Here is a 13,309-nt window from a genome sequence, read left to right on the forward strand (position 1 = left end):
ACAAACAAATTTATTCAAACATTCTGAATGGCTGGCTCCAATACCCACCCTTCATCCTCAGCACACAGACCAATATTCAATGCACCTTTCAATGAAATACCCAGGTCCCAATTTTGAAATATGCTGCTGCAATAACAGTAATTGAGGCTTCTGTTCCTCTCTCCCTTCTTTCTCCTCAAATTAAAAAAAAAATAATCCATTATCTCAGATCAAAAAGTTTTTCTATACATTGGGAGCAAATGGTAAAAATGACAGCAGACAAATGCTGGGGGAATGAAAAAAAAGAGAAAAAGAACAGACGTCAGAGTACTTCAATTAAAAACAGTAATTCACTACAGAGCAGTTTCTCTGGAGAGCACCCGTAAAGGGGTTGAACAAGACAGCTGTGAAAGAGACTGTGGAAATGGACTTCTCTGTTTCAAATACAGCAAGTGTGCCACAAATGCAAGAAGATATGACGAATCTCAACATTCCACTTTACAATTAAATGATTAATGTGAACACTCGTAAGTCTGTGGGTAGCAATAGGCACTGTAAGCACTTTACATGCAACTTGCCATGATCTGTGGCTACAAGTGCCTTGGCTTACTCATGAAGCACTTGCCAAAAGTGTTACAAATTACTCTTTCCTCAGACAAAAAGAAAACTAGGCAAAAATAAATTTATTCGGGCTACAAAAGTCTAGCACTCCCAAGGGGTAAAAGCTTTGGTCAATACACTTCAAATATTGAATTCTACCTGTCCAATTAAATCCTCCATACTTTGCTCCAAGAAACCCTGCCTCAAAGCAAGTCCAGTGAGTGACCAGACACTCAGATTTACCATATTGTTTTTGCAAAGTATCAGGAAAGAGCAGTAATAGGACTGGAAAAGGAAGGAGCAGGCCACGTGCTATGGCTCTTTCTTCACCACAGCAGCCACCCAAAGTCTTCCTACAGTGACACATGGCAATGCCACTCGTGGTTACATGAACTCAGCTCTGCATTTTAGTTTTTAAAGTTTAGCGGGCTGTTAAAACATTTGCAAAGAATGTAAGCAACAAAGGGGAAAAAAAAAAGGGGCATGTTTCAGTATTTTCTCCCTCTGAAATAGATGAGGGACAAAAGTACTTCTCCAGCCTGTAAAAATCTTGTCAAATTCCAGCAGCCCAAGGTAGGCATCAAATGATCTTTAAACATGTTCAAGACAATAGAATTACCTGGGCAAAGGCCGTGCTGTTGTCACATTCCCTTCCTAAGTTACTAGGTTAGAAGACTGAAGTATTAGGTTTGATGATACAAATAGAAGAGTTTCAAATACCAAAAAATACTCATCTGTTTGTTTTCATGTAATCCACTACATGCAAGAGGCTTAACAGACATTTATATTAACTGTACCTGTATCTGAAAGCATTTTTACAAATGTAAACTGAACTTCATAGGTCCTTCATGTTATATTAGTGTATACACAGGCTACGGTTATATTTATTTCCAAGTAAAGCTGTTGCTAGGAACAACAACAACTGCATTTTATGCCAGAGACAAGCACAGGAAATAAAAATGGGTATGAAAGAAGAATGCATTTGGAAAGGAAACTGGCAGTTACCAGAGCTGGCATTTTGCCAGGCCATCTATATATACTTATGCATATCAAAATAGAACAGGTTCAGGTACAAAACTCAAGAGGCCATTTCTAATGTAATGCCTTCACGCGTGCTACACAGTGGCACAGAACCCTTCTTGACAGACTCTCATGCTGCTTACCATCCGCTGCGCTCTCCCAGGTCTTCCCAAAAACGCTCAAATACACCTCGAGCCTCATGTTTCTACGTGTCCCTGGGTCAGATTCATAACTGACTTTTTCTTTAGGTGTGCACTGCCTACAGTAATCTGAGCATCACTGCTCTTTCTTGAGAGTTTTAGTCAGGTTGATGCCCTTCTAGTCCTCCTTTTAGGAGGCTACTCCAACTCCCATTTTATATACAAAGTAGAAAGTCTTAAAAACACAATGCTTTAAGTTCTTTTATCACCTTATCCTTTTTCCTAACATTAAGACTGAACAGTTATCTGCATATGCCTTTTGGATCTAAAAGGCTATGATAAGCAAGGTGGACTAAACATCACCTAAAGGAAAGGATGCTGCTTCATATACCATCTGCCACTGCCAGATTAACACGCTGCTTCAGCAGCAGCAGAAGTAACAAAGCCTGGTTTCCCAAAAACTTGTTGTCTAACTTCCTTCTCCTCAACAGGCTGGACAAGATATGCCGGCACTGTGGCAAACCCAAACCATTCATGCACTGGTTGGACGTGCAGCAGATGTCAAACAAGACATATGATGGCCAAATCTGCCTGCACTACCCTCAGTTGAGGCACTAACTTGGGTCTCTCTCTCCTCTGCTCAGCTGCCAATTTTCACAAAACTCATGAGAACACCATTATGTCTGAAAACTGAACCATCTGGTCAATCGCAGACAGATTTGCAAGGAGGCAAATCAGAAGTGTGGGAGGGGTGAGAGAAAGAATAGCTGTTAAACAAGTAGCTTAATCCCATCAGGAAACTATGCTTAAACACTGTCACATTTATCTACATAGATAATAAAATACCCAAGTCACCAAATTACATTAAAATAGTGTTCAATGCCCCACCCTAAACACCACACTCAAATGTAACTAATGCTTAAATTAACCAAAACCACATAGTCTTAATATTAATGGGTTTTCTTCCCCAGTTCTGGCAAGCAGACACAGACACTACAGACTTTCACAGAAACTGCAAGTGCTTGTTAACTTCGGGATGCTAGAAAACAAATGAAACGAAATTAAAAAGCCTCTGACAAAATCCTCCTTCTTGCCACCAAAAAACCCACACCCACAAGCGCTCATGCCATTGTCCTAATGAATCAACTTTCCAGTACCCGCATCCTCCCAAACAGCAGCAATGCTGGCCCTTGCTCTTACAACACCACTTCTATTTTTAGTTCTACATAAATGAGAAGCAGTAATAAAGCTATTAATCTTTCCTTTACTTAAATTACAAAACTGAGGTGAATCTCCAAGCTAGTTTAAACTATTAGACTCCTTAAATAGGGACAATTCCTTACCTTTTAGAACTATAACGTTTAAAGAAGGAGTTTTCAGATTATGTTGTATGACTCAAAAGAAGTAACACCATTGAAACTATCCCGCAAAGTCAGTATTTGTGAAAAGACATAATGAAAGTATTTACAAAAAACCAAACAAACAAAAGCCCCGGGCACTGATGTGTTATTAAATCTTAAAGGCTTTACTTTCCTACCGTCCAATGACACTAAAAGTCCCCTTCTTCTTTACACGGAGGCAGAGATTGCATCTCTTCTACTCTGTTCTGCCCAGGAAAAAGAATTATCGAGTTGTCCAATTCAGTTCCGATTCAAGTTCAGCTGTGAATGAAATTGTTCTGATTTGATTTCAGCTTGCACTAATGAAGCTGTTGACCCTCTTAGAGCCCCTTCTTAACTCTTCAATAGCTTTAAAACAACTGAGACAAAAACAGCAGAGTGCAAAGTTGAACCACTGATATTTTTAATATTATTCTCCATCTTGTTCTTTACGCATTTTATAACAGAATGTATAGTTGTGCACCGAGCCAAAATTTTCCCTAAGCTCTCCACCATGATACTAATCTCTTTCCTAAACTGCTGCTTTACTTAAATGTTTATTACTTTTGACTGTTCAACTCTGAACAACTTCTGCATTTTGTTGGCTATTCATACAGCTTAAGTACTTTTGAAGTTCTTTACAATTGTCTCTGTAGCTGACAAACTCAAACAGTACGCATACAGAACTTCAGAGGAACCCCACTGCTAAGCTTTCATCAAAATGAACACTGGTCTTTTTATTCCTTTATCAACCGGTACTCAGTTTATGATAACCCATTGTTCTCACCCTACACTTCACTTTTCTTCTCTAAAGGAACTTTGCAGAAGGCACTTTTCCAGTCTAACCATTAATCAGTTAACAAAATAGTAAGAAAAGGTGAAGAAGTCTACTTCAGTGACATTTAATTCACATACTAGTGGCCCTGTCCTGCACAGAACTGCTCTCTTGAATTGGGACCACAAGCAGTAGTTCAACAAATACATTAAAGCTGGTACTGTCACCAAAAGATGCAGTTCCTTCCTCTTTCCCTTTGCCATTTGTACCCACCTTCTTCTTTCACCACACCTGCAAAATGAACTGGGTTAGGGACTGTGTTTTGTAAGCCACCCAGCAAAAAAACAGGGGCTAGGTAGTTTTAGTGTGGATCAGGGCCATGATCCAGATCACCACACAATCATTAAAATATTTGGCCAATAAAACTGAAGCAGTGGTGGTAGAATGAGTTTGAAAGGCTGGGACTGGCTTTCTTCAGAGGCACTCCCTGCTTGAAATGCTTGTGGGGGGAGGAAAAAAACCAAACCAAACCAAAGCAGCCCAGCCTCATATGCGGAATCCCTCACTGGTGTCATGGAACATTTTTAGGGATGCAAACATATTAGCCTTATTTATTTCAGTAACTGCATATACAAATGGATGGACTATTATCTCAACTGTGGTGACTGCAACAGCAGTGCAATTACATGCCTACGCAATCCCGCATTTGACATGTCATCTTAAGCATTAGAGTTTATATTCCACTGTAATAAATGCGAGCAGATTATGTATCTTGGAGCTGTATTTTGGCCCAGTTCACACTGGAAAGTTATGCCACTAAGCTTGTATTCCATAAAGGATTTACTAACTACCGTGTCTAATAAAGGTTGCACAACTCTTCCATTTTTAAGATCCTGTTTTCAGCAGCTTAAAACCTTGCCAAACTAACCTTTGGCAAGACTTCTGTGTCCCTCACACACACCCGACAGAGAAAGGGAAAGTGATATATTATGTTCATCTGTTTGAGATTCTTTCTAAAAAAGTAATTTCCCAGAACAAAATGACAGAGAAAATAGGTTTTATCCACACTAAACATCCAATTTTTTCTCCAGTTTTCTTGAAAATTTCTATGCTTTAGAACAGTTACATTAAACGAGATGAGAAATTGCATCTCTGACATAAAGGCATTATCTCCGACATGTTCCAATACAGATGTGATCACACTGTCGAAGTGGAGAAAAATTCCTCCTTCATACACTCTGCAAAGAATCCGTGGACAAAGAATTTAACTCCCTAAGATTTTGCTTCTCCAAATCAGAGCTGGACAAAAGCTTTCCTGTAATTATTTCACATGGTTCCTAAAAGCCTACCATCAAGAAAAGGAACAAGAAAAGGTACAGACAACAGACACACATCTCTCAGGTATTCTTAGTCATATCCTTTCAGGCACTCAACCAGCAACGAAGGGAGAAGTAAGATGACTAACGTAAATACATATGCTAAAAACAAAGGCCCAGAAGAACTGGGAAGGATGAAAACACATCCTAAAAATAGCAAACTCAGCCATAAGCAGGAATAGAACCCAGAATTCCCCAAACTTTGTCTTCCTTTGGCTGTTAGGACATAAGCTAATTCAGAAGCATCCCACAGCCATTCCTGGACTTAAAAGTAAACCACCATGCCTTTCTGTATAGGTATTCCCCAATAATTTCATCTTTACTATCCTAAGGCAGATATGACGGATTTGGTATGCTTGCAACAGTTTTTGTATTATCCAGAGTAGAAGAAACAGGAGCAGACACTAACCCACTCTAAAAAAAAAAAGAAGGGGGGGGGGGGCGGGCACAAATAGCAACAAACAACAAAAATATCCCTAGCAAAAAACCAACAGTGTGTACTTTTACTCTAAGTTTTGTACCAAACCGCAGTAGCTTTCTAAAAATAAAATTCAGAGAACATTTCAATACTTAATCTTTTGGAATGATCCCTTATAGTTAAATGATACAACAGGAAAATGAAAGATAAGTTTTAATGCTTTTGACATATTGCTGACACTAGATGAACTACAAAGAAGTACGATAAAGCCTGTAACTCATGTTCCAAAAAGGAGAGATGAGAATTTCCTGGTGTGATTTTACATATTATTAAAATAAGACAAGGGTCACTGTATAGCACTCTTTACAAACAGACACATCACTTGCACGAAGAAGTTGACAGTAAGTTCACTATACTTACCTCCTCTTACGCAAAGGCACAATGAGCCTTTGCTCTGAGGCCACAGTACAAACAGCTCCAATGTCCCCAACTCATTCAACTCTGACCTTTTCTTATCAAGACAGCTCACAAATTACACACAAACTTCCTCTTACAAACAACAAAATAAATTCAAAGATCCCTGTTTGATCTCAGCATAACCTACACGTAAATCTTACACATCAGAGAAAGCTGCATTTAAGCCAGGGATTACCTAGAAACTCAACACATAGCCACAACATAAACTAAAAGTTTGTGTGTGGTATGTTGCTATCTAAATGCACTGAGTCACATCAGATAATTTCGAACATTCAAAGAAAACACAAAACAAGAACAATTTTGTTTCTCCATTTCACACACTGCCTGATCTCAAAAACATGAGTTGTTTCCCCCACGCTGCCCCTCCCTGCCCAGTCCTCAGAGTAGCGACCAGTCCCAAAAACAAAATATTGCCAGTTAAAAATCACACTGTAGGAACAGAGGAGAGTAGAAAACAACGGCAGGGTCAGAGGTATAAGATAGGTCTCCTGAAATAACACCTCCTGCCTTATTTGGGGCAAAAAATTTACTTTATCTCATCTGCTGTTCTCCAGCTTCTGCTGCACTTCCTGCCCGAGGAGAAGGGCCAACTTGTCATGAGAAGCAGCACAGACAGTGCACGCTGTCTGCACCGAGGAAGTGTTGTCACAGCAACTCCACCTGTATCTTTTACAGTTCTGGAAGACAAAAATATTTGCATTCTTAGAAGATTAGAGGAGTTGAGGCCATTGACTGATGACATGGAAACAAAGAAGATTTTGAATTAGAGAAAAATAAGTATGACTGCTGAAAAAATTACAGAGTGGTCACTACTTAGTCATACATACAAATCAGCCAATAAATTTTAAATTACTCGAGGGGAGAGGAGGGGATACACAACTAAAAATGCAAATCTCAATATTACTCTACTTGGCTGAATAACAAAAAAGGAGGAAAGGGAAATTCTCCCCACTTGACAAAACATGACAATTCTTGCAGACATTCTTTAAATGTCACCTTCCTGGCTGACACAGAACAGTAACATGCAATACCATAGGACTAGTTCACTTTTTATTAAGCACTGCATCATTATACCAGTAAGCATACTCACACTACTAAGATTTTCTTGTGTGTGGCAACAGAGGTGTATTACTCTTCCTTTCATCAGCCCACAGCCCACCAACCTGTCCAACACTATTGCAAGACTGTGTGTGTTGGCAAGAGGCTGAAACAGAAGGTTTTGTTGAGTTGTCCACTTCACTGCTGGAGTATGAAATACTCCAAGTACAACTCTCAAGGGAACTCCCTCCCAAGCTGCACGCAACCCTGCTGATGACACACAACACACCTCTCCCCTGGTGCTCTGACAGGCAGAAGAGCGCTGATGGTTGCTGCAGACAGAGGACAGTCACCCTCCGCCAGCTCCTCCCTGTCCCCAGCCAGACGTACAGGCTGGGCACACACCACTGCTCCCTACACTGGGACTGAGCTGTGCAGAGCAGAGTGAAGCACAAGATTAGCATAATGAGTATCAGGACTGCATTGCTAACTGATTACTCTGTCGTCCTAGAGACTTCCAATTGCAATACCGCAACAACACTATCACAAGCTAATGCTAACTTCTGCATTTAGACAGCAGGAGAAGACAACAAAACAGTTTGTCTAAACATATTTAAGCAAAGCAAGCTTTTCTCTAGCAGTCTTATTTTTAGCTATTTGATGAGATACAGGGATATTAAACTTCAGTCTGCAATAGTTACTTGCCCAAAGAAGTTCAAGTCTAGAAGATGGCTGCTTTAAAACTAGTTTTGTAGGTGAGCAGGAGGTCATCAGAAATTCACCACTGCAGATACGCTCCACCTCCCTCCCATTACATCTACTGCACTATTTAGTGGTTTCTGGTTTACGTGTATATTAAATGACCAATTATAGTATCGGGAAAAAAAGGTACTTGCCAACAAAGGATCAAGCACTCTTGAGTTTGCTTTTGTAGAGTGCATCTTCCAACAAATCCAGGAAAATATTTAGAAGGTGTTATTCAAAGGTGCCTTTCAAATCACACTAATACGCAGATTCCGAGCGTCCTAACTGAACAGCTCCTACAACGAGAGCAATACATTTATACAAAAAGCCTTAAAAAAAAAAAAGGCTTAGAAGAGTTATAAGGCCTTTCTGAAAGCATATAAAAATAACATTGCTAGACTATCTGAACGTTCTTCATAAAGACACTCAGTTTTCCTTTTCAGAGAGTTCAAGAGAACAACATAGATATTTATCTTACTCTGCCCTTTAAAAATCAAAGGCAACCAATTACACCCAAGTTCTCTCTCATACTTGCATCTTAAGAAGAAAAAGATTAGGGAAAGGAGAGTGACCTTTACAATTTCTCTTCCCATTCCTTTCTTAGTTTTGCTTGTCCAGTTATGCGCTATCTCCTTACATAACATCAAGTACATCTGCAAACGGAAACACGTTTATCAAAAAGCACAGATTAGAGCTGCCAATGTAGTCACCGATCATGTAATTTCTGTAACAAATCCTCTAGGATTCTAGCATGAAAACACAGGTTTATACAGGGGTGGGGAGGAGAAGGGCAGACCTAGTTCATGAGTTTTCCTCACCTCTTCCAGCTTTATTCAATAAAATATACCAACAATTATGCAACAGCAGCAAAGCCCAGAATGAAAACCGAGCAGTCACCACATTTTTCTTCATTTGGTGTTGAGCTCTCTCATACACATTACATACAAACTTACTGGGGAAAAAAAAGTCTGCCCTGAATCCACTTTGCAGGCTGAGTTTAAGTCCCTAATTACAAATGGTTTATGTCACTTCTCACCCAACAGATGACCCAAGCTCAGAAAGGGAAAAAGTAAATAAATTAAAAAACCAAAACACATCTTCAACACGACTGAAGCAGAACACTACCTCCAATTAAAAGACAAGTAAACTTATTTGGCTGGTTACCTTCTCAATCAAGAACAACAACAACAAAAAAAAAACAACTCACCAACTGCTCTGCTACCCAAAAGAAAAGAAAAATCCTTCACCTTCTCAATGAACCCATAGATATTACTATCTTGTGTTTACTTTTGCAACGATGGAACATACTGAAGCCTATCTTTGACTTAGTTTTTGGAATTGAAAACAGAAGAATTCTGGATCAATGTCTCTTTCAGATGCACCACTGCAAGTCTTAGAGACCAACTCTAATAAAGTAGCATTTCAGTTCTGAATTAGTTATGTCGTACTCTATAAAAAGAGGGGACCTAGTGACAGGCTTTTATAAATCTATCAGTCTGGAAACAGACACATAAATTACTGTGTCTACGTATGTTAAAGCCAGAAAGATTTGCTTTCCAGGTTTGTTCTGCGTGTGGTGTTGAGCACTGATGAGGTAAAGAAAGAATGGAAAAAGAAATAAGCTATTCTTGCTATTTTGTAGCTTTCAGTATAAAACATGTTAATGTCTTCATATCAAATAAAATGTATTTAAACTGAAACTTTGTACAAGCGTTTGCTTAAAATCGTCCCCAAAACAAAAGCCATGCTTTATAGTGAAAAGCAAAAAGGGCCTCCTTACCCATACACCATCCCAGAAAATACTTCTGTGTAGCTGTTTGTAAATGATACTTCAAACAAACATACTAAGACATTTCAAGACTGTAAAACAAATGATTTCACATTGTCAAGATACATCAGCAACACCAATCAACAGATGCTTCAGGAAGACTCTAGGATATGCAGATCATGCTAAGACCACTTTCCAAGCAACAGGCAAAAGAAACCACACAGTTCTGCAGTCAGCAGTAAAACTATCCCAAGGAAACTGCTTTCAAAAATTGACAACCATATCGTCATGGGACAATGGCTTGAATTTTAACTGGCACATTCAATATACACAGCGAATCCCTGGGGCCATATGCCATATGACTTTAACATCACCGTTATGCCCATAAACTTTCCCATTTCCAATTAATAATACACGCAACACCTTGAAAGTCAATCCTTCCTTCTGGAAGGCCTTTATGCTTTAAGGCATAAAGCAGACTTTTAAAAATATACCTGCCACTGCAAATACTATGTGGGCTTCTTTTAATAAGCAAATACAAACATATAAAAAGATTTTTAAAACAGCGTATCTGGAAAAGCTTGAGCTGTACCAGGCAAGGCAATTTTGAAGCAGTGCAACGTTGCGACAGTTCTAGCCCAAGAGACCAGAATCTGGCTTGCTGCTGCCACCATCTCCTTAAGAAGAACTGGAAGCTCACCTAGAGTATCCACAGAAATTTTGTGCATCTTGGAAAGGCACACGACAGGGTACCAAAAGGCACATTATCACAGAGGCTTCAGCTCTTGTAGCCTAACAAAAAGAGCGCTTCATCTGGGTCAACACTGACTTTCTGACTAATCAGGAGTCTGACCAGACTCCAGAGCTGTGTGCTGCCATTCCTTTTTTTCCTTGTTTACATGGACAAGACCTGCAGATGCAGCCTGGGCAGAAGAGAGGGAAAGAATTTTAGGAGGGCTGTTCATATTTTGCACTCAGTAGATTCATTTCCTCCCCTTTCCAAGGTCTAAGCACATACAAAGAATTGATGGCTGTTTTCTTGCACAAAGTGCAGTAGCCAGGATGAAAATCAGTGCATTCAAGGACAAGACTAGAGCCTTCCTTAATATTTCAGTTCAGTCCATCACCTTGATGAGCCTATGAATACTAACAAGCAAAACTAAGTTCCATAACTGCAAAGCAAGCATGCAGAAGGGGAAAAACCCTACAGATTCGGTAATTAGCTCTGCTAACAGTAAATGAAGAACCATACAGTCGAGAAACATTGCATATCACTATTTGTATGAAAGAGGTTCCATCTGTTTCCCTCCGTTCTGAAGCAGCAGCAAAGACAGTCGCGGTTGCAAGGAACAGAAGACCTACTCTTCTGATATGAGCTTCATGTCAAACTTCTTAGCCTTGTGTCCTGATAGTTTTAAGTGGAGATGATTCAGAGACGCACAGACTTAATAAAGAAAAGTTTGGCTCTATCAGCTACATGCACAGCACAAATCAACTCTCTTTTGAAGAGATATACCTTATTAATGTAGCACTAAAATAAAGCGATCAAGATACTTAGGAAAAATCGTATTTCTGATTATACTAAGATGAAATATTGATTGCGAAACTCTTACTTAACACATAAGAAGTTTGTACCTACAATTTAAAAAAATGTTTCAGTACACTCAGCATCTTGATCCAGAAATACAAAGCATCTGTATGAGAAATCTGAAAGAAAAACATCCCACATATCCACTATATTTAGATATTCCCCTATGCGTCCCCATACTAAAACATCTGTGTTTTAACACTTATTTACATATTTATATTTGTACATTTTAAATTAATAAGACATTCTTACCTGTATATCCTGCCCACCAGCCCCAGGAAGCCACCATAGCTAAAAGCCACTTAAATAATACTCCTTCGATATACCAGAAGCTTTTACTATCCAACACTCGGAGAGGCTGCAGCACAATTAAATACAAGACGTAGGACGGAATAGCAACCAGGTTATTGGCGACCATAAAAGCGAACCTGAGGAGTGCTTTCAGACAGGTATAGCCCACCCGCTGGGCCTGCTCTAGAGTCACGGCCATCCTCTTCACAGCGGAGGACGCGGGACCGTCCTACGGGGAGAGGAAAAACAAGGCACAGGTAGCACTTTCCGAGCAGGGCGAGGCAGGCGAGGGTGCCTGCCCGCCGGCCCCAGACCCAGCCCGCTCCCACAAGCTGCTCGCACCTGCCTCCGCCGTTAGTCACCGGGGAAGAAAGCCACCCCCGCTCCAAGGGGCACGAAGGAAGCGGCGCGACCCTCCAGCCGGCGCCGCAGCGGGGACCGCCTCCCCTCACCTCTCCTCAGCGGGCTCCGGGGGACCCCAGCCCGCAGCTCCCCTGAGGGGGACACACGCGCGGTCCCAGCCGGCCTCCATCTTCCCCCCAAAAAAGGTCACGGGCGCTAACGCGGCTGCCGGCGGCCTCTCCCCCCACCCCGGAGCGGCTGACAGGAGCCGGGGCCCGCGGGCGGCGCAGAGGGGAGCGGGCGGCGGCGGGCCCGGCCGCGGGACTCACCTCCGGCAGGGCGGCAGAGCGGCGGCGGAAGAGGCGGCGGGGCTGGGGGAGCTGGGCCCGGCGGTAGCGGCGGCAGTCCCGGCTGGCGGCGGCGGCGGCGGCTGGCGGCGTCTCATGGACCCGGAGGTGGCTGGCCCGGCCGCGGCAGCGCTACTCGCCCTGCGGCTCCCTGCGGAGAGAGGGGGGCGGGCGGCGTGAGCGCGGGGGCCGGCGGGCGGGGAGGCGGGAGCACCGGGCCGGGCGGGCAGGCGCAGACCGCGGGTTCACCTCCGTTCTCCCCCGCCAGCTGCCGGGCCGGGCCGGGCCGGGCCGGGCCCGTCACCCCTCCCCTTCCCTTCCCCTCCCTGCCTGCTCGGCTCAGCATGACTCTCCACGGGCGGGACCACGCCGAGCCCCGGCCCCGCAAGGACAGGCGGGTGCCGCGGGCGGGGGGGAGGGGGAAGACGCGGCACCTGTTGGGGGTGGGGGCCCGGCCCGCGCAGGGTCCGTACCTCGGCACCGCCGCCTGCGTCCCCGCCGCGGGCAGCGCGGGCCGCCGGGGGTTCATGCCGGCCGCTGGGGCCGCGCTCCCCGCCCCCGCCGGCTGCGTGTCCGCCGTGACCGCCCGCTCGCTGGCTGCCGAGCAGCGGGGCTGGCGCTGCAGCGAGCGCCGCCCCCCACCGAAGAGCGCGGGCGGCTGCGCCCCCCGCCCCCTCTCACAGACACACGGTCGGCAGCACGGAGCAGAGCGGGCCCCGCCAAGCCCGCCCTCGCCGCCCAGCTGTCGGCTGCCCCCGCCCCCGGGAGCGCCTCCCGAACAGGCCCGCGGGGTACCCCCGCTCCGCGGAGCGGGCAGGGGCTACCCCTGCGGCGGCCCCCCGGGGTTTCTCCTCCCGTCCCGGAGCCCGGCGCGACGAGATGGGGACGGCGGGGCAGCAGCACGGCCCGGCCCCCTGCCCGTTCCCCCCCCGCCCCGCCTTTTGGCGACCTACTGCTTTAATCCCTCGCGGTTGAAGTTGGGTAAAGAGGGGAAAGTGGAAGAGGAGACACTGTCACAGGCCCCTCA

At 43.8% G+C, this 13,309-nt stretch overlaps 1 protein-coding gene across 3 annotated transcripts in view; it reads right to left on the reverse strand.

The window, feature by feature from the left end:
- Window positions 1–12,905, reverse strand: part of LPGAT1 (lysophosphatidylglycerol acyltransferase 1) — a 65,491-nt gene extending 52,586 nt beyond the window's left edge. Inside the window, exons 1-3 of one of the 3 annotated variants that reach the window (XM_075496377.1) lie at window positions 12,756–12,905; window positions 12,265–12,433; window positions 11,555–11,822 (exon numbers count right to left, since the gene is read on the reverse strand). In XM_075496377.1, the coding sequence (XP_075352492.1) occupies window positions 11,555–11,792 (238 nt within the window). In that variant the 5' untranslated portion in view covers window positions 11,793–11,822; window positions 12,265–12,433; window positions 12,756–12,905. Of the gene's footprint in view, window positions 1–10,414; window positions 10,638–11,554; window positions 11,823–11,935; window positions 11,961–12,264; window positions 12,434–12,755 lie in introns of those variants that run through there. The other 2 variants (XM_075496378.1, XM_075496379.1) reach the window with 2 other exon arrangements.
- Between the last annotated feature and the right edge of the window lie 404 nt (window positions 12,906–13,309).

This window comes from Mycteria americana, chromosome 3 (assembly GCF_035582795.1).
Source record: "Mycteria americana isolate JAX WOST 10 ecotype Jacksonville Zoo and Gardens chromosome 3, USCA_MyAme_1.0, whole genome shotgun sequence".
NCBI lineage: Eukaryota > Metazoa > Chordata > Aves > Ciconiiformes > Ciconiidae > Mycteria > Mycteria americana.